The sequence below is a fragment of the Xiphias gladius genome, chromosome 7 (assembly GCF_016859285.1).
Source record: "Xiphias gladius isolate SHS-SW01 ecotype Sanya breed wild chromosome 7, ASM1685928v1, whole genome shotgun sequence".
NCBI classification, from domain to species: Eukaryota; Metazoa; Chordata; class Actinopteri; order Istiophoriformes; family Xiphiidae; genus Xiphias; species Xiphias gladius.
Window position 1 is genome coordinate 21,843,843 of NC_053406.1, and position 20,369 is coordinate 21,864,211.

The window sequence follows — 20,369 nt, forward strand, 5'->3', positions numbered from 1 at the left end:
GGCTTTGGCTAAGAGAGGACGATCAGTGGAGGCTTAAAATACCAACAGAGGGAAACATCTTGTAATAGTAGCCCAGGAGTAAACGCCAAACTCGTGAAGTAATGTATGGTTGTTGTTGAGACTGTCAGTGGTCATTTTAGCTGGGAATGTTATTAAGCAAATATCCTCATTACGCGTCTCTCAGTCCATGAGAGTAAGGAAAACTTCACCCTGCCACATTACCTAATTTCGCGGTATTTTAGACTGATGCACCTCAATCAGTCAAAGTGATATTTACTGCGCTTTGTAATTCTGTATGGCATCTCCATTGATTCGTCCACCTCCTGTTGGACAGACACAGACATTACACGTATTTCAGCAGCCCTTTCATCTTGACGACCGTGCATTGTCAGTTAGACTTTGTCCAATGTGCTTTGAAAGTTTTTTCACTAACCCAGAAACAGGGGTTTTTCCTTACGTTGCCGAGGACCATGTGATCCCTCCATATTCGGTGTTTCAGGGTTGTCTGTCTTATTCAAGGTTCACAGTACAGTACACATTGTACTTTAGTCGGCAGCTTCGTGTCTTTTCCCTGGAGGTTTACCAACACGGCACCGACCTTAACCTACGGAATCCGGGGCCAATGTGCGAGCCAACTTTTGGCAGCTCAGGAACTAATGTGAGTCACATCTTTTCTGCAGTATACAAACAGTGTATCATGTGCCAAGATGCAGTCGGCTCAGGAGAATTAGTTACACCCTGAGCAGTACAAATGTTGGGCGGAAACAAAAGGACGTGCATGATTTGGGTTAAGAGTCCCCGATTCTGCAACATGTACAAGAAAGGAAATTTAAAACTGATGAATTGCCCATAAAGATGTAAAGAAGCTTGTTACATAACAATTATAACCTATACAACTTATTATAATCTAACTTGGAGTCACAAAAATAGGAGAACATTTTGACTGCAGTTTTGAAAGTAAAATTTGCGTAAAATCAACAACAAAATGCTGTTTTTGTGAAGGGTTTTAATGCACCGAATTGCCAGAGATGATCCTTGGTAAATTATAAAGGGAGAAGCGCATGGCATCCATTTCATGGACGTAACCCAATTCCTTTTTAATCTAATAAAGAAAAGCTGATCACATCTTGATGAATAAAGATGTTCAAGCGGCCCCAAATCCCTGACTTTTCGTTGACATAGAGGCTAAGCTCTTTAGTTGGGTGTCCCTGAGATAACGCTGACCTTGGGTAGGACAGTCAATGTGGACGCAGTTTTAAAGGGAGCTTTCAAATGGGTTTACTTTCCACGTGGCAATGCAGAGTAGGCGGTTTGAGCCACTGTCATACCCGAACATGCCTAACCTATGTTTTTTAATTTGAATCTAAAACACTAGGCAGGAGAAATATCTTTGAAAAGAGATCAATCAGCGAGCCATTAACAAAAATAAATTGGTAAATAAGACATAAAGAAACCCTACTGAGAAGGGCTGTGATGTTGGCCAGCGTACAGTGACAGATTTGATGGTTCCATCCTTCGTCTTAGAATATTAATGTGAGGGAAATCCTCTCTTCGGGGATCAAATCGAGAACACCGTTACACGGAACAAGTAAAAAGCTTTGACCTTTGAAATCCTGGAGCTGTTCGACACCCTGGTCCTCGGTAAGGCCGGTGTCTGTACATGAGCAAGGAGCCCTGGACGCTCTGACAGCGGTGACATGAACTGCTCTGGGAAACAGCTCATTTCCACAGAAAAAGAAAAAAAAAACAAGATTATTCTATTTCAGAGCAGTTTAGCCTGATGGAGAAAAGCGCGTAGTCGGCACGGGGTTCCTGAAGCGGGTGGTCAGCTGGCGTCCTTCACACACAGACGATCCGAGATGCGACCTCGCCTACGTAACCACGAGGCTTTGCTTATGATTTTTATTGCTGGTATTGAGATTTGAATTTCATCCTTGATTACAGCACCCTCCAATCTGCGCAGTGTTCATTTACTCAGAAAAAAAAGCTTTTAGTCAGTGACCTTCCTCGAGCATGCACAGAAAGTTTTCTTCCAGAATATTAGAAAGGATAAGATCTTCTTCCTGTAGTTGTTACTGTACATAGAAGTTCAGCAACTCCGACAAGCCTTTATCTGATTAACATTTAGTGGCTTTCAACGTTGATCAAAATTGTTAAAAATTGCACTTTTATTTAATGTAGTTTAAGTTAAACTATGTAGTATTTTCTCCTTGTACACAATAGATCGTTGGCAAGCTATTACATCACTGTATCTTCTATGCTACAGCAAATCCATGAGTACGCCCTGATACACCAGCACTGGTCACAGTGTTGTAAATCACCCGGAAAACTGGAAGTCCTTTCTTCAGTAAACAATAAAACTACCAGCCGGGCTTTGGCATCTGCGAACTGTAGGCATCCTGCTGTTTTTCAACAGCAGGATGTGAGAAACAGGAACGGTCATAAACTTCAAATCTCTGGAAGATGTAACGTGCCCATGCTTCGTCCACTTGCACTGTAAAAGCCGTCCCCGGTCTCGGAACCGGATCTGAATCTGGAAAGTAAAAACTATCATCCAAGTGCGTTAAATATCATACACTAATGGTGTTTTGTACCTACATGTTGGTGTGATTGCACTCGACTGATGAATACAGGAGCAAGCGCTGAAGGTTCGCTGGAGATAGGTTGGAGTTTTGGTGATACCAACATATGGAAGAGAATAAACTTTGACCAAAATACACTTTAAATTGCAATGGCCTACAGCAAAAGGATAAAATGGCTCTGCTTTTGGCGGTTGGTTACCTCCTCTCTTACCGTATGTCTTGCATTTTCTGTGCACTTTGGTTTTCTCAGCCAGAGACACTCTCTTGGCCTTCAGATTCTCCCCCAACCTGTCTTCGGGCCGGGGGCTGGTAAGAGTCCCTTGAAACACAGACACCGTGTATGGACGGTGCCTGACTACTCATCTTGATTCGTCATTGAGCAGATCAAACGGGGCGATGGAACAGAAAACTGACATGGATAGCAGCGACGTGGGGGTCACCGAGGTCACTGTCGTTTAATCAGCTGCTAAACCGCACCTGAGGGGGGGGGGGTCCAAATGTGTGCTCGGCACTTCGTCTTGTCCGCTGGCTGGCACAGCGTGAGCGCGCTTGGGCCGTGCACTTCCCCGGCGTGGAGGTGTGTGGCTCGTGATGCCGGGCAGGCCGCGGCAGCAGGGGCAAAGACCGAGATGTGTCGGGCGCCCTGCGCTCCCTGAATGGCGGTGGTGAGCCACAAAATTAAGTCACCGCCAGTAAACCGTAGCAGAGAGAGAGAGAAAAAAAAAGGGCAGAGGACATCAGAGCTGACGCCCAACATGTGGAGCAGAGGACAAAAAAAAACTGGACATGACCGGCTATGACCACCCCCAGCAAGCACTGCTTGGTGGAGCAGCGCTCAAAGCTTCATATACAGCTGCTGCATTATTACAACCTCCACTTCATTTAGAGCATGTGTTTTTTTTTTTTGCAAGTGGGGGATCCGGATTTGCCAGGAAACGCTGAGGGACAACGCAGCACGCTCTGCCCTTGGTTCCTTTGTTTCATGGCCGCGGGTGTAGTAGGTACACCTGCCGCCGTGACGGCGGGCCTGCCTCTTACAGGGCAAGCTGCCCCCATCCAAAAAAACTCAACCGAGCTGAGGAGTTTATTCTCAGTGGCCTCCTCCTGGCGCAGCCCTTGGCTGCCGGCTGGTCGCAGCAGAGGTTGGAGGCGATTCAGCCCCTGATGGGAAAGGGGACGGAGCGGAAAATGAAAGCCCTCGTGGGAATGACACTGATTTGCGCGCAATGGCGCCCGCTTGTTCTACAACTACAAGTCTTGTCGTTGGCCCAGGGAAGAAAGGTCCTCGAACAAATGCCATCTGTAAAAACTCATTTCTGTTGGAAATACGAGGCGTTGCCTGCACGTTGTTTATTGTGGTCGTCACGTGAGGCCGACAGCCAATGACGGCCGTGTTCTGCAATCTCACAGCATGTCATCTTTTTTACACACCGACGACAAAAAAAAAAAAAAAAATCAGCTGAGTCAAATCGACCGCAATAAGACCGAACGCTAGGTCACGAATTCTTCAAAATAAAATCGTAAAATGTCAGTGAATTTCCTCCCGAAGACAGGAGGACAAGTGTGTGTGTGTGTGTGTGTGTGTGTGTGTGTGTCTGTGTGTGCGCGTGTGTGGATTAAAGTGAATACAGCTGCATATGACGGCTATAGCGTGCCTCATGCCCGTAGCATGTGAAATAACTAGATTGCCCCCCCTTGTGAATTTTGTCTCATTTCACCTCGATTGTTTGTTTTTTTTTGTTTTTTTTTATCCCACCAAAAGCAAGTCATTCGGTGTGTTGTGTACAGCGTGCGATGCTGTAGCCACTCTCAAGAGAAGCGGATCTGGAGCTGCGCGTCGTCCGGATCTCTGCAGAGAAGGACAGTAGAATAAAACCCAACGGGGCAGAGCAGAGCAAGGAAACCGGTATTAAAGTGGAGTGCGTGGGCGGCTTGTGAGTTACTCTTCCCATTTCGCTCTGGGTCATTACATTTGCGTCATCGGGTTGTTGGTTTTTTCCTCTCTCTCTTGGTTAGAGAAGTGATTTATATGTGTAGTTTTTGCAGTTTTTATTTTTTATTTTATTTCAGCCCCGATTATAACATTTGCACACACACACCCTCTGTGCAACATCCGCTTACTGGGGCGAGCTCTCAGTTAGTGACCTTCTTCGAGCGCGCTCGTGAGTCATCTTCTTATCATTTGGAGGACCGAGTGTCAAGGGGTTTGCTAGATAACAGCGCAGGAGGAGGACCCAGATGCGGACACAGAGTCCAGCTGATATGATGATGATGATGATGATGATGATGATGATGATGATAATAATCTTTATTTGTAGAGCACTTTTCTAAACCCTTGTCACAAAGTGCTTCACACGGGGCAGCAAATTGAAACAAACAGGTCAAGCAAAGGCAACAGGGTTAAAATAAGCAGATCATAGAGACAATTACAGTAAGAAAGAAAACAGTGTCACCGGAAAAGGGGCAATCAATAACAATTAATAAAAACTAATACAATCAATTCTTTAAGTTTAAATATAAAATAAATTTTAAACATCTTCGTGAATCAAGTAATCTGGGCAGTCAATCCAATTAAGCAAAAAGGAAAAGCTCCTTGATAAAAGTGTGTTTTAAGAGGAGATTTAAAAGAAGCCACTGCTTGTGCTGACCCGAGGGGAAACACATGGCAACTGCAAGAAAAAAGAAGACCAGTGACCAGAGGCAGGTAGTATAGAGTGACCGGGGCGACGAGGACCGAGGAACAGGTGGGGGGAGATCAGGTGGCGGTGGGGGGGGGGGGGCGACTGGGGCAATGGGAACAGGTGTTTGTGGATGGGCGGGGCCGACAGGGGAACGGGAAGAGGGGGGGGGGGCAAGGCCTGGGAACGGGAAGAAGAGGCTGGAGACAGGGGCTGGGGGGAACACGGGGGCCGACCATGACACCGAGATGCTCTTCATATGATGGTGAATTATTTATCGTGAAATATATTGTCTTTACTGTGGGTAACGTTGACGTTGCTGGTCTGACTTGCCTTTAACTGCCCACGACCGCCTTGAGTGACGAGCCCGCTCTGAAAGGGAGCGCAGCAGCCGGCACGCGTTCGCTTTAATTCTGAAACGCCTCACCGGAAGTGCCGCTGTAATTTCTTCCCACCTTGACAGGTGCGCGGGGAGCTCGGCCAACATGCTACGGACTTGACACGCAGCGCGGCGGTCGCACGGCGGCAGGTGAGTGTGCCTCGTCTCGCGGTTTTTTTTTTTTTTTTCTCCGCCCTCACGTTTTGGCCGTCGGCGGGGTGCTCGGGGGCCGCCGCGTCGAGCTGCGCGCGCCCTCCGGTCCCCGTGGCGAATCGATCCCATCGGTGGGTCGAGCGCGCGCGCGCGGAGAGGGAAGTTTACCTCCGGCGACCCGAGGGTGGAGGCGGAGGGTTTGCCCGGCGCTCTCCACGCACGGTAAGCGGCTTCGCACGGGGTGGATGCGCTAGTATCGACGCGGTCGTAGCAGTTATTGCTGCACGTCAAATATATGTCGAGCGGTTAAATAGCTCTAGAATTCTGACTTCGGGTTTCTTTCTTTCTTTCTTTCTTTCTTTAATCTGGATTTGAATCCGTCTACATAAGAAACTTTGATGGGGCATAAAGTAGTAGCCCATATGAAGGGCAACGCTTAAATTTAAGTAAATGTGGCTGTACTTTGGAATACACAAAAACATTAAAAAAAAAAAGATTCATATAGTGATTTAATTGAGTTGCACTTTGTCTATAACCTGTGAATACATGAGCTAATTACATTCTGCGTGTTTTTACAAAAAAACAAATGGCAGTGTGAGAGCAAAAGACGCCGCGGCAGCGAGGGGGGGGGGGGGCGAAGTTTGTTGATCTCGCACCACATGTCGATGTTGAGTAACTGACTGCTGGCATCACTAGACGGGCAAACCCGTTCTCTGTGGCAACCCCCCCCACCCCTCTCTGGCCGCGCAGCCGGTCAAGTGGCAGCTGGCGGAATGGCTGTTGCGGCTCCCTGAGCCACATTGGTCCGGGAGTGTTTGTTGAAAGTCAGATGTGTGCAGGATAACGAGGAGGAGGAGGGGGGGGGGTCCCGAGGCAGATGGCTCGAGCAATCTAAAACTAAATACCAAAAAATATATATATATATATTGTTCTGAACCCTGTGGGTATTTAGATAATTTGCCAGGAAAGCGAGATGCAACCACAAAGACTAAAGACAGTGGCTATTTTTATCTTCAGCCCGTGACCGTCCTATACCTTGGACAAATCTGTGTGCCAGACGTTGCCTCGGCCCCCTCCTGATTTAATTTCAGTCCCCATTGTCAGTCAGGGGTAGTGCTCTGAGCCGGTTACATAATGTCAGCTGAGGACTACCGGGGTTGAGTGAGCAGAAGGGGGGGGGGGCAGAATTGAGCAGGGACAATACTGAAGGAGGCCGGATTTTACAGCATTACATAAGGCGTGATTCTCCTCCGCTCGGCTGGGATGCTGCTGCAGATGATGGGTTCCAGAAATAGGTCTGAGGGGAAGGGGAGGCGGGATGCGCGCACGCACTCCCTTCACCGACGGAGGAGGGCACGGGCGAGCCTGTTCACGCACAGCGAGGGTACGGCTCTGCATTTTGCATTTCGCGTGGCACAGGCCGCCTTTTTGTTTCGCTAATATCCCGTGGGGGGGGGGTGTTCAGCGTGCACGACCAGCACACACCACGTCCAGAGGCGTATCAGTTTAATGTCCTTTTAGCAGAGGCGGAGGGGGAAACGTCTGATAGCTCTCCCTCCGGTTAACCTCGTCCGCAGAGTGCACTTTGCTATTACACGGCTCATCGGCTGGTGTTGCTCTGGCTCAGACATGCCACTGTGAATTTCTCTTAAGGACAGAGCCAAAATCATCTCAAGCAAAAGTAGATAGGTAGGTAGCAGGATAGGTAGGAGAGGTTGCAGTGAGGTGAGTTGGGGGGGGGCCTGGTCCTGCAGCCAAGACATTTTATTTGGCAAATTAGACTAAAACCATCTTAAGCAGATTTTTCACACTGTGGAGAAAACCTTCAATAACCTGAGTGTATAATTTATAATTAAATATATAATGCAATTGGAGATAAGCATAAATGGTGGCGACTTTTCAACAGTGTCTGCTGGTACATTTGCCAAGCTTCTTTTTTTTTTTTTTAAAACACAACAGCAACGTGATGGGCAGTGATGTAAGGCGTCAGCCTGGGCACTGGCAACGTCCATGCATCACACTGGGGATTCGACAGAACAAGTCATCTCCATACATCACGCCGAGCAGAACCTCTCGGTCGCAATTGCTCAGCCTTGAGTCGAAAATGTGCAGCGTGTCGCAGGCCTGGCCGCATTCCTCTCAGTCGCTTGGAGGAGGTGGACAGACGTAGCCCTGTGGCGCACTGATCGTGCACTCTGTGTGATTTTTTAATGATGATTAATGTGTACAAATCAAATGTTGAATGCTGAGGACGACAGTGACGGCTTACCTCTCCACCGGCCTTTACCCAGTTGTTCGAGAGAGCGACCTTTTTTTTTCTCTCCTGCCGAATTCAAGCTGGTATTTCCCTCATTTATTACAGACTGCCAACTCCTTCAGGACCAAAGTTAGAGAGATGTGGTCTACAAAAGTTTGAAGAGCCAAATATCAACAAGCAGTCATTTTTGCTAAATGCCTGTTCTGACCTACCTAAACCAACTGATGTCACGCTGCAAGGAGGCATGTGATGAACTTACCCATCGTTAGCCTTTGGAAAAAGTCAGCTCTGAAAATCTTACTTACTTATTCAAATTATTACAGTTTGATGACATTTTCCAGCTCTGTGATCATTTGCAGTTTTATACACATCTGCGTTTAAAATGTCATTGTGGTCAGCATGTGGTGGAAAAATTAATTAAACCACATGATAATACGCTATGAAAGATAATAACACAAGTCGAAATGACAGCTCTGCACATTGAGACTCCCCCCCTCCAAAAAAAAATAACAATGTTATCCCTTGGATAGTAAAACTCCTTGTGCATATTTTGCTGGAGGGAGCCGCAGCAGCACTGCAGGAGCTGTGGGCTGCATTTTAATAAACCGAGATGACTGCAGTGGGAGCTCTGAAAACCAAACGTAACACAAACATCACAATTACATAATCCACACATTTTCAATTCAGTCTGTATCCCTGAAAGTGTAACAGTAAAACCCTCAAGATTATAGGGTGATAAGGAATTATTAATGAAATGTTTATACACATAAGATTTTATATATGTGTGTATGTGTGTATATATGTAAGAAAGAAACAAGTAAAAATATTTCTAATGCGACGATTCCAGAAACAACCTCAACTAAAGCTGTAACACAGTTAAGGGATATTCAGTTCTGCAGGTCTGTCAAGTGATGGAAAGTAATGTGATCACACTGAAGCCTGGAATTTCCAGGGAAATTGAAAGTCCTGTAATGAGGGTCATTTTAGGTGGAAGTGATTCCGAGAATGGGAGCTGGCGCTGAAATCTTAAATTGCTCGTGACACTGAGTGGAATATTATGATATATCAAACCCAGCAGGAGCCTAGTGTGCACCCAGCGAATGCTTCACTCGGCCCATGAAAACCTTTGTAAAAGGAACTTTGATTGGCACGTGATTGACGTTTGTTTTGCATCTTGTTGCCAGAATGATTTATGTGTTGACCTTTTGCTTCGGCATTACCCTAAAAAACAATCTGACACGGCTGCTGTGGCAATGGAGCTGCCGAGCGCTCTGTGAGATGGGGACTGCCTCCTTGCTGGTACCTTGTTAGTTAATTCATGATCCCTCTTCTGTTTTTTTTTTTTGTTTGTTTGTTTGTTTTCCCCACAGTTGATTGATGACATATTAAACCTTAACATTAGTCTGTCCTCCTGAAGGACTGCAGGTTGGATGTGAGGAGGGTTACTAATCAGGACCGTGGCGGGTCCTTCAAGCACAAAGCAGAGGCTTTGGTGTTAAACTACCCCTGCCGCCTGACAGATGTTTCAGTGTGTCCGCTGATTAAAGTTTCCAGCTGACCTTGTTGGACCTTTTTAATAAGCATGTAGAGAGGAACACCTCGACGCTGTTCCCCCCTCGGGGGGTCCGCATCGCTAGCTTTGATTTTCCTTAATGAAGTAGAGGAATTATTTGATAGATTTATCATCTGGAAATAAGCGGGGAGATGTGTTTTGTCCCTGCAGGCATGATGGTGTGAGGCCGCTGCATGAGGCAGCCAGGACAAACATGATGGAGGAGGCTGCCAGCCAGCTTGAGAGGGACCATGTGCACAGCGTCTATGACAAGATTGCTCCATATTTCAACGACAGTCGCTACAAAGCCTGGCCCAAGGTACGCCAGTTTCTGCTGGACCTGCAGCCGGGAAGCATCGTCGCTGACATCGGTGGGTGTCACCTCCAGCAGTGATGTAATCTTGACAGTCGTCATTTGTGCTTCTTCTGTTTGTTTTTTGGAAACAGAACAAGTAATTCTAAAAATAGGCTTCACTTAATGAGAGGGAATAAGCACTTTAAATCCAATCAGACCACCAATCGTTCCTAATCAGTCACTAGTGTCGTAGCTGACTGCCTTGTCCTTGGCAGGTTGTGGCAATGGCAAGTATCTCCACATCAACAAGGAGGTGTTCAAGCTGGGGTGCGATGTTTGTCGCCCCCTGGTGGACTTTGCCTGGAGCCAAGGACACGAGGTTCAGATGTGCGACGGGCTGCATTTGCCTTACAGAGACGGCTGCTTCGATGCTGTGCTCTCTATTGCAGGTAATTGACACACAAACAGGAACGCACACACACACACACTTGTCCCTCTGTCTTTTGTGAGGAAATCCATTGACATAATGCATTCCCTAGCCCCGTCCCCTAACCACATCCATCACAACTGAATCCCTTAACCTAATTCTAACCTGAACCCTTAAAACCAAGTCTTAACCCCCAAACGGCCCTTTAAACTTGTGAGGAAAATCTCCAAACCGAAACTTGTCCACGCAACCACAGGAAGACACGCACGAACAGTTAAAAAAGGGCAACTTCACAATTCCATATGCATGACGCTCCACCGATGCGGCTGCCATTTGCCTTCTATTAAGTGCACTCACAATAATGATAAACATCAGTTTACCTTGAGCTTGTGTTGCCCAGCGAACAGAGTGAAATAATGTGTGTCCTCCAACAGAAGAGTGTAATTAGGACCAAAGCAAAGCCGACAGCAGACACCCACACAATTGATTTACCTTGTGTGCCGTGCACAGTGTACATAATGCGTTTGTTGACTGCAAGTGCTGAACGTGACACATCATCATAATTACATAAATGCCTGCTCACCATCCGAAGATAATTCTGACAAATTGATATTTTTGTCACAGTCATCCATCACTTGTCCACCAAAGAGCGGCGCATTCGAGCAATAAAGGAGATGGCTCGCACCATGCGAGTGGGCGGACGCATCATGATCTACGTGTGGGCCATGGAGCAGAAACGTCGTAAATTCGAGAAACAGGACATTTTCGTTCCCTGGAACCCCAACCCTCATTCGCACGCCAAGCCCAGAAGGAGGGCCACAGCACAGAGCGTGAGCGAAGCCATAGACAATGCTGACAAGCACAGGAAGGTTAGAAGCACATCCTCCGTTGCAGACGAAGAAGACCTGACCTGCACCATGCCGCAGCAGAGGACTCAGAGACTCTGGTTCTTCTCCAGGTCTCTGGACTCTGTGTTTGACTTTGGAAGTTTAGCCATCTCCTGGTCATCCTCCAGAGACCTGAGCACTTTATCTTCACCCACAGGTGACAACGAGGGGAACAAGGCAAGCCATCGTGGGAGAGGACGAGGCCTCATCAAGCAGGTCTCCAGCTTTTTTTCTCCTCCATCTGTGATCGGATCAGAGGAGGACGTCTTTGATCCGGTCACAGACCTGCACAGGGGACAAAATGATCCTGGAGGCAACAACAACACCCCCCCTAATAACAACGGCACAGAAAACCAGCGTGTCTCAGTGTCTTTAGCCCAGGAGTGTGGGTCTCTGGCCCTGCCAGATCTGGTGCCTTTCCAGAAGGAGCACCTGAGGCAATCTGGAGATGAAAGTGAAGAGGGGCCACCGGGAAAGGAGCAGCAGGAAAGCACACAGAGTCCTCAGGGGAGCGAGGGACAGGTGGAAGGCTCCTGCCTGAGGTACTATCACGTCTTCAGGGAGGGAGAACTGGCAGAGCTGATAGGGAATCATGTGGAAGAGCTCCATGTCAAACACACCTACTTCGACCATGCCAACTGGTGTGTGGTGGCAGAGAAAGTTCAGTTGTGGAAAATATGATTTTTTAACTTGTGCGATTTTAATTTGCATCAACTCTGCCTCAAGTTTTAGCACTGAATCATACATCTGAGGATTATTACATTCTTGTAACTGAGTTACAAGTGTTTAATGGTACAGATGTTAGCCATTGTTGAAGGTTCACTTAACACTGCAGTAAACCAATCCACTGCTGCACTTCTCTACTTAACTGTTTGGAAAATGTATTTTTTTTAGTATCTTTTTAATTTTAAGTTAAGTAGTCCCTGAACCAGCTGTGTGGCAGACCTGTCCTTACCTAGCATTATCTTAGATGGTATCACTGTAGTGTTTTTGCAGTAGATGGCAGTGTTCAACAATGGCTATCACTATATACTAGATACTACTACCATGTTTTTAAAGTATTTATTCTATTTCAATACATGAAACAAACAAGCATTATCCAGATAGCAAGTGTGTCCTCCCTTTTTAGTGTCAAGGATTTGATTTTATCATCAAAGCTCAGCAAGCTCCAGGATTTAAACTTTTTTTAAAGAGCCTTTCTGCAACGGGGATGTTAAGAAATGCACTGTTTTTCTCTTTGGACTTACTAATAGCCAAAGGGTAATTTAAGAGACTACAATATATTCTTCCATCTGCTCTTATGTTTCAGTGCATTGATTTCAGTGGAAAACTCTTACTTTGTTCTTTGTGTCTGCCTGTTTTACAACTGCACGTTCATCAAGTCTTGAATTCGAGGAGCTAAACTTGCGCCAAGTATCTGTTACGCACTTTTCGACGGGACATTCTGTAAACCGCTCGTGTGTAGTGTGTCATCGACACACTTATAAAAAAAGAGCTCTAAGTTGTCCGGAATATCTTCCAGAAACATTCGTGCCATTCGCTTGTTGCTTTATCCTCCAGGTGTCGAACGTGTTGCCAGCGCGTGCGCTCGTCGTTGATGTTTGTAATGGTTGCGTATCGTCTTGTAACAAGCTGAATGTACCACTGGTATGTTTCGGCAAATCAGCTGCCTCATATACTGTGAATAAACATTGCACTGTACCACAAATGCGTCGCTGTTTGATGTCAGTGAATGACATATAGGAGAAACTTGAAACATACCGCTTATCTGTATCCATGGTGCCAAGGACGGTGCATGTCTTTATCAGTACAGTATGTGTGGACCAAATGTGTTTGTTGTGAAGTGACACTGGTACCTTTTAATGTCTTATGTGACCTGATGTAAATGCTCTTGAGTTTTGATTTGTTTTTCCTTATTAAATATTTTTGTTCATGAGTGTTGTTGTGTTGCGTTTACTGACATTAATTACGTACCTTTTGTGCACGGGATAAGTTGGCAGATTGGCATTCAGTGACGACCACGACGTGTATAGTTCAATAACAGAATATTTAATAGTTATAGAGACAGTTACTACCACAGAAGTAACGATACAGTACCTTGAAGGGGAGGTACACAGCAAGTTGAACGTCTTTAAAAATCACTCTTCAGCCAACATACCAGAAAGTCACTGGCATGACCGTGATCACCAACTCTCCAAAAAACCCGATTAGAGCTCACTTGATATATTGGAGGGACGATTATACTAAATTAGCACATACACCATGTTGGTCAGCTCCGTCATTTTCCCCAGTTTCCCATCGTCTCCAATATCTTTTTCATAATTCTTGATAAAAAGCTTAATGCTGTTTCATTTACAGAATATAAAGTACATAAAACAAGTAGTGGTTCATAACACACATTAATATTGTCATTGGCTCCTGAAGATGAGGTATCGGTTAAGCTTTGAGGGTCCTCTTGTTGGAGGGGATGAAGGTTTTACATACCACACTCCCTCCAAACCTGAAATATGAAAAACATGAATACAATATCCACTCATCTTCAATAAAGCCAGCAATGACATTTTGTTTACTGTTTATGTAACTGTAACTGCGTGGAAAGGGATCATTTGGCAACATCTGTTCAAGCAGTTGTGTTTCCTTTACCTGAGTCGCTGCTCTGTGGACAATGGAGTGTCGTAGGGCCAATTTGTCGATGTCTCTTGAGTATCCTCCTCCGATAACAGCAGCGACAGGAACGCCCCTGCTCACCACAGACTTCATCACGTACAGATCTCTCTGATACAGCCCTGGGAGACGCTCATGGTCATTCGAAAATAAAGTCGCGAAATGATTTGTGGGTGGTCGCACCCGTGTTTTCAAAGCTGCCGCTCACCTCGGTCGGTCAGACGAAGCCTCCCGAGTTCGTCTTCCCAATGAGGGTCGACGCCTGCATCATACAGGACCAGGTCTGGACGAAAAGTCTCAAGAAGCCAGGGAAGGTGGGTTTCCACTGTTGAGAACGTCGTCAGACATGTTAGTTCGTGGAAACAAACTCTTCATTCGTATTGACGTTAAACACTGCTAAATACAGGGGTTTTTATGCTATAATCTCTCCTGAAACCAACAAAAAGAAAACACACAAATGCCTAAAATACAGATTTTAAACTCTGACCAAACTTGCATTTAGTGACTTGACCGCAACACTTTTCAGATCTAGACACAGGCCTGTGTTAACGTGCCTATGGAGAGGTACTCCTTGTCTTCCAGTCCCTCCTCCACGCTGATATCGAGGTCACTCTGTTGTTTACGGAGGGGGAAGTTTTTCCCACAGTGCACCGAGAACGTAAACACACGCGGCTCATCTTTGAATATGAAAGCTGTGCCGTCACCCTGTGGGATGCAAAAGATGGAAGTTTTACTACTGACAAAACGTGCAGGGGAAAAGTGCCGCGCTTCTGACCAAGTAGCAGAGACGTAGCTATCCCCACCTGATGCACATCCAGATCCACAATCAGAACCTTCCTCTGGGGCGAAGAGCCGCCCATCAGGTATTTGGCTGCAACTGCTAAGTCGTTGAGGAGACAAAACCCTGAACCGTAGCTTGGAAACGCGTGATGGGTTCCTCCTGCTGTACTGCAGGCCAGACCCCTCTGCAGGGCCACTTCGGCCGCCAGAACGGTCCCACCTGTCGACAAGAGAGGTGGTGGTCAGCTCACGCGGTGCGCTCTTTCCGGGGCGTGCAGCTGTCAAGTCCCCCCCGCGACGTGTGCCTCCTTCTCACCTGTTTCATAGCGACAGCGGCTCACTATGCCCTCGCTCCAGGAGAAACCCGTTCTCCTTTGTTCCTGCTCATTTGTTTTCCCGTTTATGAAGTTGTTCAAGTATTCCTCGGTGTGCACAGAGCTCAGTAAATCTTTGGAGGCAATTTCAGGGACCAACACCTACTGTGGAAAAGGAAGATCCACATTAACAGGAAAATGTGAGGAAACGGCTTCCAGTACAGCTCCTACTAATAGTATCAGTCTTGTAACTAGCAATAATGTTTCCCTATCAATGAATCTACAGGTAGTTTTTCTTATTGATAAATCACTTAATCTGTGAAATGACAGGACGGTAAAAGCTGCTCAAAAAAGCAGTAAAAAGAGAACCCGAGGTCACAACTTTAAATGTTTTTTGGACAAAACATCTAAAGTTGTGACTTCAATTTGGGACCAACAGTCCCAAATTGAAAGCTGCTCAATTGACAGAGACACAAAAGCAGGATAAAGCAACGTTATCGTTCATAAAATGTCAAAATTGTGGTCAATTCATCAACTAATCGATGATATTGGCGACATTTCATCACTTAATCATCATCTTCCTCACAACTGTATTTTTATTATTATTATTATTATTTACTTTTTTTTTTTTTTTTTACCCACTCACTCACCTGTTTCTCCGTAACGACCTGGTCTCCGATTAAAGAGCGTAAAACCCGCGGGAACTTGCCCATTGGAAACCTGTGGTTGGGTGGGAGGTCGCACGCGTACCGGCTGTGGTGGACCACCGGCAGCCCGCTGGATCCGCGTCTCACCTGCCAGGTGAAGGAGCTGCACTGTGAGGTCTGCTTTTCTAGCGCCACCCGTCGCGTTTGCAATGTTCAGAAAAAACAAAAACAAAACAAAAAAACACGCGAGTTTTTTTTGATTTTGTTCCTACCGTGTCCGCGCGGAGACATCTGCGGGGGCCGAAGGCTGCGCCGAACAAGCGTCCGACTCCCGCGCGAGGCCCTCCGGCGAGCGCCTGCCCGGCGCAAGTCATGTCGCTGACCAGCGTCGGTCCTCGACGACAGCGGCCGACACAGGACGAAGAGATGCCCATTGTCGTTCAGGCCGATGTTACGAAAGAAGCGCCGACCGGCGTCCTGTTTGTTGCCGGATGCCCGGGGGGTGACCGTGCGTCTCCTGCCTGGTGCTGCCACCTTCTGCCACGGAGGGGAAGTAACACGCAGTTGGCGTGTGTCTACTGATTTGGAGCACGAATCTTAATTATTGATGGATGCTTCAGATCCGTCCTTACGACACTAAGTGATGTAGGCCATTATTTTTTGTCTTTTAATAAACAATAGGATCTTTCGTTGCTGATGATTGTAAGTCATTATAAGTAAATTACCACCAGCAGGCTGTGAAAGTCAGTTGTGCTTTGGAATGAACTGAAATATATATATATTTATTTTTATATTATTTTCTTTTTCATTTAAAGGAATAGGAAAACAATATATGTTTCAAATCACAGAAAAAAACAAACAAACACAAAAAGTCATCCTGAAGTGGGAAACTCATCGGCTGAGAGTCAGAAGCTCTTTCAGATAACCAGGGGATTCCTTTTGGCCTATGAGGCTTCATAATGTCTGTAATGGCTCCACCTGCATCATTAATTTGAACTTCATCAAATGTAGATGGTACCGTCTTTAAAAGGTCAAAATTAACTTAATATTCTCTTTTTATTCACAAAACACCAAAGCATTTGTCTGTCTTTTTATACATACAAATATATATATATACATAAATATTCCAAGAAAATCTCATTGAAACATGGCACACTGAGATTTAATTTTTTTGAGTTTTGTGCAAGCCATGCGATGATTAAAAAAACAACAATAATAACGATAATACCAGAATAGGGACAAGAATCTGTATATACTGTATATGTAAAACATATACATACATACATATTTTATTTAATGTGTAAAATATATACTTCAGAATAAATATATACCGGCCATTCAAAGCCCTTTAATGATGAGCTTTTTGTTTGTGGAAGAGGTGATCTTCTTCTTTCCATCTTTCATCTTTTTGCTCTGATGCCTCTGCTGCATCTGCTGCATCTGCTGAAGCAGGCAGCTCAGATTCTTGTTTGTCAGAGTTAGGACGGCAGTAAAACACTGGCTAAGATGCAAGCCCCTATATATATAGTAGAATACCCATTCTTTATATAGTTGAGTGATTGCAACCTCCTCTCTATTAACAGAATGATTTTTCCCTTTAAGTCGGATTTGTCCTGTCTCTTCTACTCCCTACTGTCCAATCCGACGACAGTTTTTCTGCACGCATACAGATTTCCTTCTGAGAGGAAAGTCGGGCGGAGTGGAGACCTCGTGCAAATGAGCCGAATTTATCATTCATGAGGCTCTTTTCATTCTGAACTCTTTCAGTTTTGTTCCTCTAGATTCATCAAGTGATCAAAGCTGCTTTGCAGTTGAGAGTTTTCAACGTTCAACCCATGACAAACTGCTCATCCTTTCTAGTGTATTCCAATATAACGATGAGAGTGGTCGTTTTTCTCTGGATCCAACAGCGTTTTCTCTCTGGTGGTCGTCCATTCCCTGATCATCTTTACCCACCCCTCCTCTGTCCACCTCTGCAGCCGTCACTGTCAGCTCCCCTCCCGTTAAGCTGAACTGTGCTGTGGCCGAGGTGGTTAATCACACTGACAGAGGCCCATTTATGGTGTCACAGTGAAATCGTGTCAGACTTGTCAGAGCCTGAGAGGTTTACTGTCTTCACCCCACCCCCCATCCCCGTGTTACAGTTTAAGGTGCCAGATGACTCTGTGGAAGGGTCGGTGATGTGATGCAAATAATTTGCCCAGATATCTTGCGTTCTCGTGTATATGGGTTGGTTTTATGATGTCCAGAATTTTGACATTTTGGTACTTCAGGGGAGGAATATTTTGTTGCTATAGTTATAAAAACACCCGTTTACTTATCACTGTACTGAAATTGGTATTGTGTCTGGTTTTGCTTCTCCATCTGTGTCTGTTTTACATTGCTGGCAGGCAGCTCAAGGCACTGTCTGGCATACTGTCAGCTGTGGGGTTCTCCCATAAGAGAGAGTGTGTGTGTGTGTGTGTGTGTGTGTCTGTGAACGAAGAGTCTGTTCGATGGGGATTAGTACAGCCCCCACTGGGAGGGGCTTGTGTTCTCGCAGGCAGATAAGAAAAACCACAAGAGCGTTGGCCCCAGGTGCAGAGGAGAAATCTCCTCATAATGGAGAGAGGAGATTAGAGAGGTAAAATCAATTACTGACTTGAGCCCTGTTAACAGGCATTTCAAACAGGGAGAGAGGAAGGAGGAGAGGGGGCCCTCCTTTCAAATGAAAGCCTCCAGTGTGTCCCGGCAGAAAGACTGAATAACTTAGGTTATTTTAATTCATTAACGGATAGATTTCCTGTTCGGGTTTGGTGTTTCTCTAAATCTCGTCGTGCATAAAGGACCATACCACTGTGTTTGCATGTTTTATCTCATTTACTTCAAATCACTTTTACTTTGTATCACGGGTAATCATTTTGCGAACCATGCTCTTCTGTCTTTTAGAAATGTACGTTTTCTGCTGTTTACGAGGTTCACAGTGGACATCTAGTCTGCATTAATTTTTCTCAAATTTCCATTATTGTTGTGAGGCGCAGAATAGGGTACAACTAACAACTATTCAATCATCAGCAATCAATGTGCCAGTATTTTTTTCTTTTTTCTCTTTTTTTTTTTGATTTATCAAGTCATCATTTTGGCCTATTAAATATCAAAATAGCGAGGAATACCCATCACAGTTTCCAAGGTGACATCTTCACATACCTGTTTAGTCAAATAACAGTCCGAAAATACTCAATTCACTATAATGGAAGATTAAGGAAACCACTAAATAATCACACTTAAATCAGTTATAAGGGTAGTTGCCAAATTATTTTCGGTTGATTGACTAATAGACTAAATGCACTTGTTTCAGCTCTAGTGCAAACTTTTCTAATCAGTTTACATGTAAACTGGATCACCATGCAACGATAGAGTAACACTGACAAAACGTCATGCAGATTTGAAGTTTACTGTGATTAAGAACCCAACTAAAGCGAGTTTCAAGAGTCTCCCGATAGATTTTCATACCATATGGAAATCAGTGGCAGCCTGGAACAGCAGCAACAGTACATCTAAAATCTAAAACTGCAAAGAATGTACCTAAAAATTGCCAACAAAAATGCAAGGTATCGATGGTTTGTAGTGAGAGTTAAAACCTGCAAACACACTGGCATAGTTTAACGTAATATTGCCTGTTTAATAGTGAAGCAGAAACCACAGCTGAAGGTCAGCTGTGAGGGAGCAGCGTTCTGCCTCAGGGCAGCTGCTTTCAAGGCCTTGCAGCTCTGCATCTCATTCCTAGCGAAGACAAAAGAAGAAGCTGACAACCGCTCAACTTTGATCTGATTATCTCTTCTCTCATCGGGCAAAATAAAAGCAGGCCCACTTAAGTCATCCCCCTGAATACAGTTTTTCTTTCACTATTTTTTTTTTTTTTTTTTTATAAATTGTAGTCAAATTATTTCAGGGGTCACCAAGTTGTTTCCTTGCAAAGAAGCTAGCGTTTAAGTTTATTCAACTAAAAAAGCCACATGTAAACTTGTTGGACCATAAATATTGTACGCCTTTGATCACACATGATGGGATCAATGTTATGCTGCACGCAATGTGTGTTTAACCGAATGAATAACCCTGTTATCCCTGAATAGCCCCGTCACCCTCGGCATGTATTTTCACGTTCTCGGAGGCAAACATGTTTGTTGTCTGACCACAGCGGGGGAGCGGGCGGTGTAGTGTTTGCATCAGACACTGGATTCAAACACACCTGTCATTTACACAACATCACAATCACAACATCGAGCCCACAACCCCCCGTCCCCCTCGTCCCCATCCTCGCCCTCCACCTCACAGCTCAGAGCGGAAGGAATTCGCTGGTTGATTGCGAGTGCTGGCAGAGCGTGTTGCAGCAGGTGAGGACAAGGGTTGTTGTTGGAGGGAATTAATTCGTAGCTGCTCTCTCTGTGTGTGTGTGTGACGCTGACGGGCTGCTTGCCTCGTCCCTCTGTGGCAATTCCTCGGTGACACGAAAGGCCGAACTGATTCACCTCTCATCCATCCCCGGACATGCTCGGCAGAGAGGCTTGTGAAATCATTGTGCAGTAGAATGATTTACCATCTCTTTTATTTAAAATTTACATCCCCCCTCGTTATCACTGGTAATCACATATTTTTCACTCTCTAGCATCCCTCATTATTTGGGAATGCCCTTGACAGCTGTTACCCGAGTTCTGGCATCTTGTCGTGTGGCTGTTGTGTGTTAAACAGTGGGTGCTGCCTGCATGTGTTGTCAG

At 45.5% G+C, this 20,369-nt stretch overlaps 3 protein-coding genes across 4 annotated transcripts in view; 2 read left to right on the forward strand and 1 right to left on the reverse strand.

Moving 5' to 3' along the window:
• The first annotated feature begins 5,702 nt into the window (after positions 1-5,702).
• Positions 5,703-13,140, forward strand: trmt9b (tRNA methyltransferase 9B). Of its 2 annotated transcripts, none has more exons than XM_040129897.1 (4): positions 5,703-5,789; positions 9,773-9,972; positions 10,172-10,345; positions 10,948-13,140. In XM_040129897.1, exons 2-4 carry the CDS (start codon positions 9,816-9,818, stop codon positions 11,889-11,891), a joined length of 1,275 nt encoding a protein of 424 aa, XP_039985831.1. In that variant the 5' UTR covers positions 5,703-5,789; positions 9,773-9,815; the 3' UTR covers positions 11,892-13,140. The 2 variants fall into 2 exon arrangements, with proteins under 2 accessions (XP_039985831.1, XP_039985832.1); XM_040129898.1 differs by lacking the exon at positions 5,703-5,789 and adding an exon at positions 5,935-6,014.
• Positions 13,141-13,251: 111 nt separating this feature from the next.
• Positions 13,252-16,137, reverse strand: hdac12 (histone deacetylase 12). Its single transcript, XM_040130206.1, has 8 exons — positions 15,888-16,137; positions 15,619-15,762; positions 14,971-15,130; positions 14,678-14,874; positions 14,429-14,579; positions 14,083-14,199; positions 13,854-13,996; positions 13,252-13,710 (listed from the first exon to the last, which is right to left on the reverse strand). Exons 1-8 carry the CDS (start codon positions 16,047-16,049, stop codon positions 13,687-13,689), a joined length of 1,098 nt encoding a protein of 365 aa, XP_039986140.1. The 5' UTR covers positions 16,050-16,137; the 3' UTR covers positions 13,252-13,686.
• The window catches only part of stard13b (StAR-related lipid transfer (START) domain containing 13b), a 75,052-nt gene continuing 70,368 nt past the window's right edge, over positions 15,686-20,369 (forward strand). The window contains exon 1 of the mRNA XM_040130196.1: positions 15,686-15,790. The gene's annotated coding sequence lies outside the window, so the exon portion shown is untranslated. The remainder of the gene's footprint in view (positions 15,791-20,369) is intronic.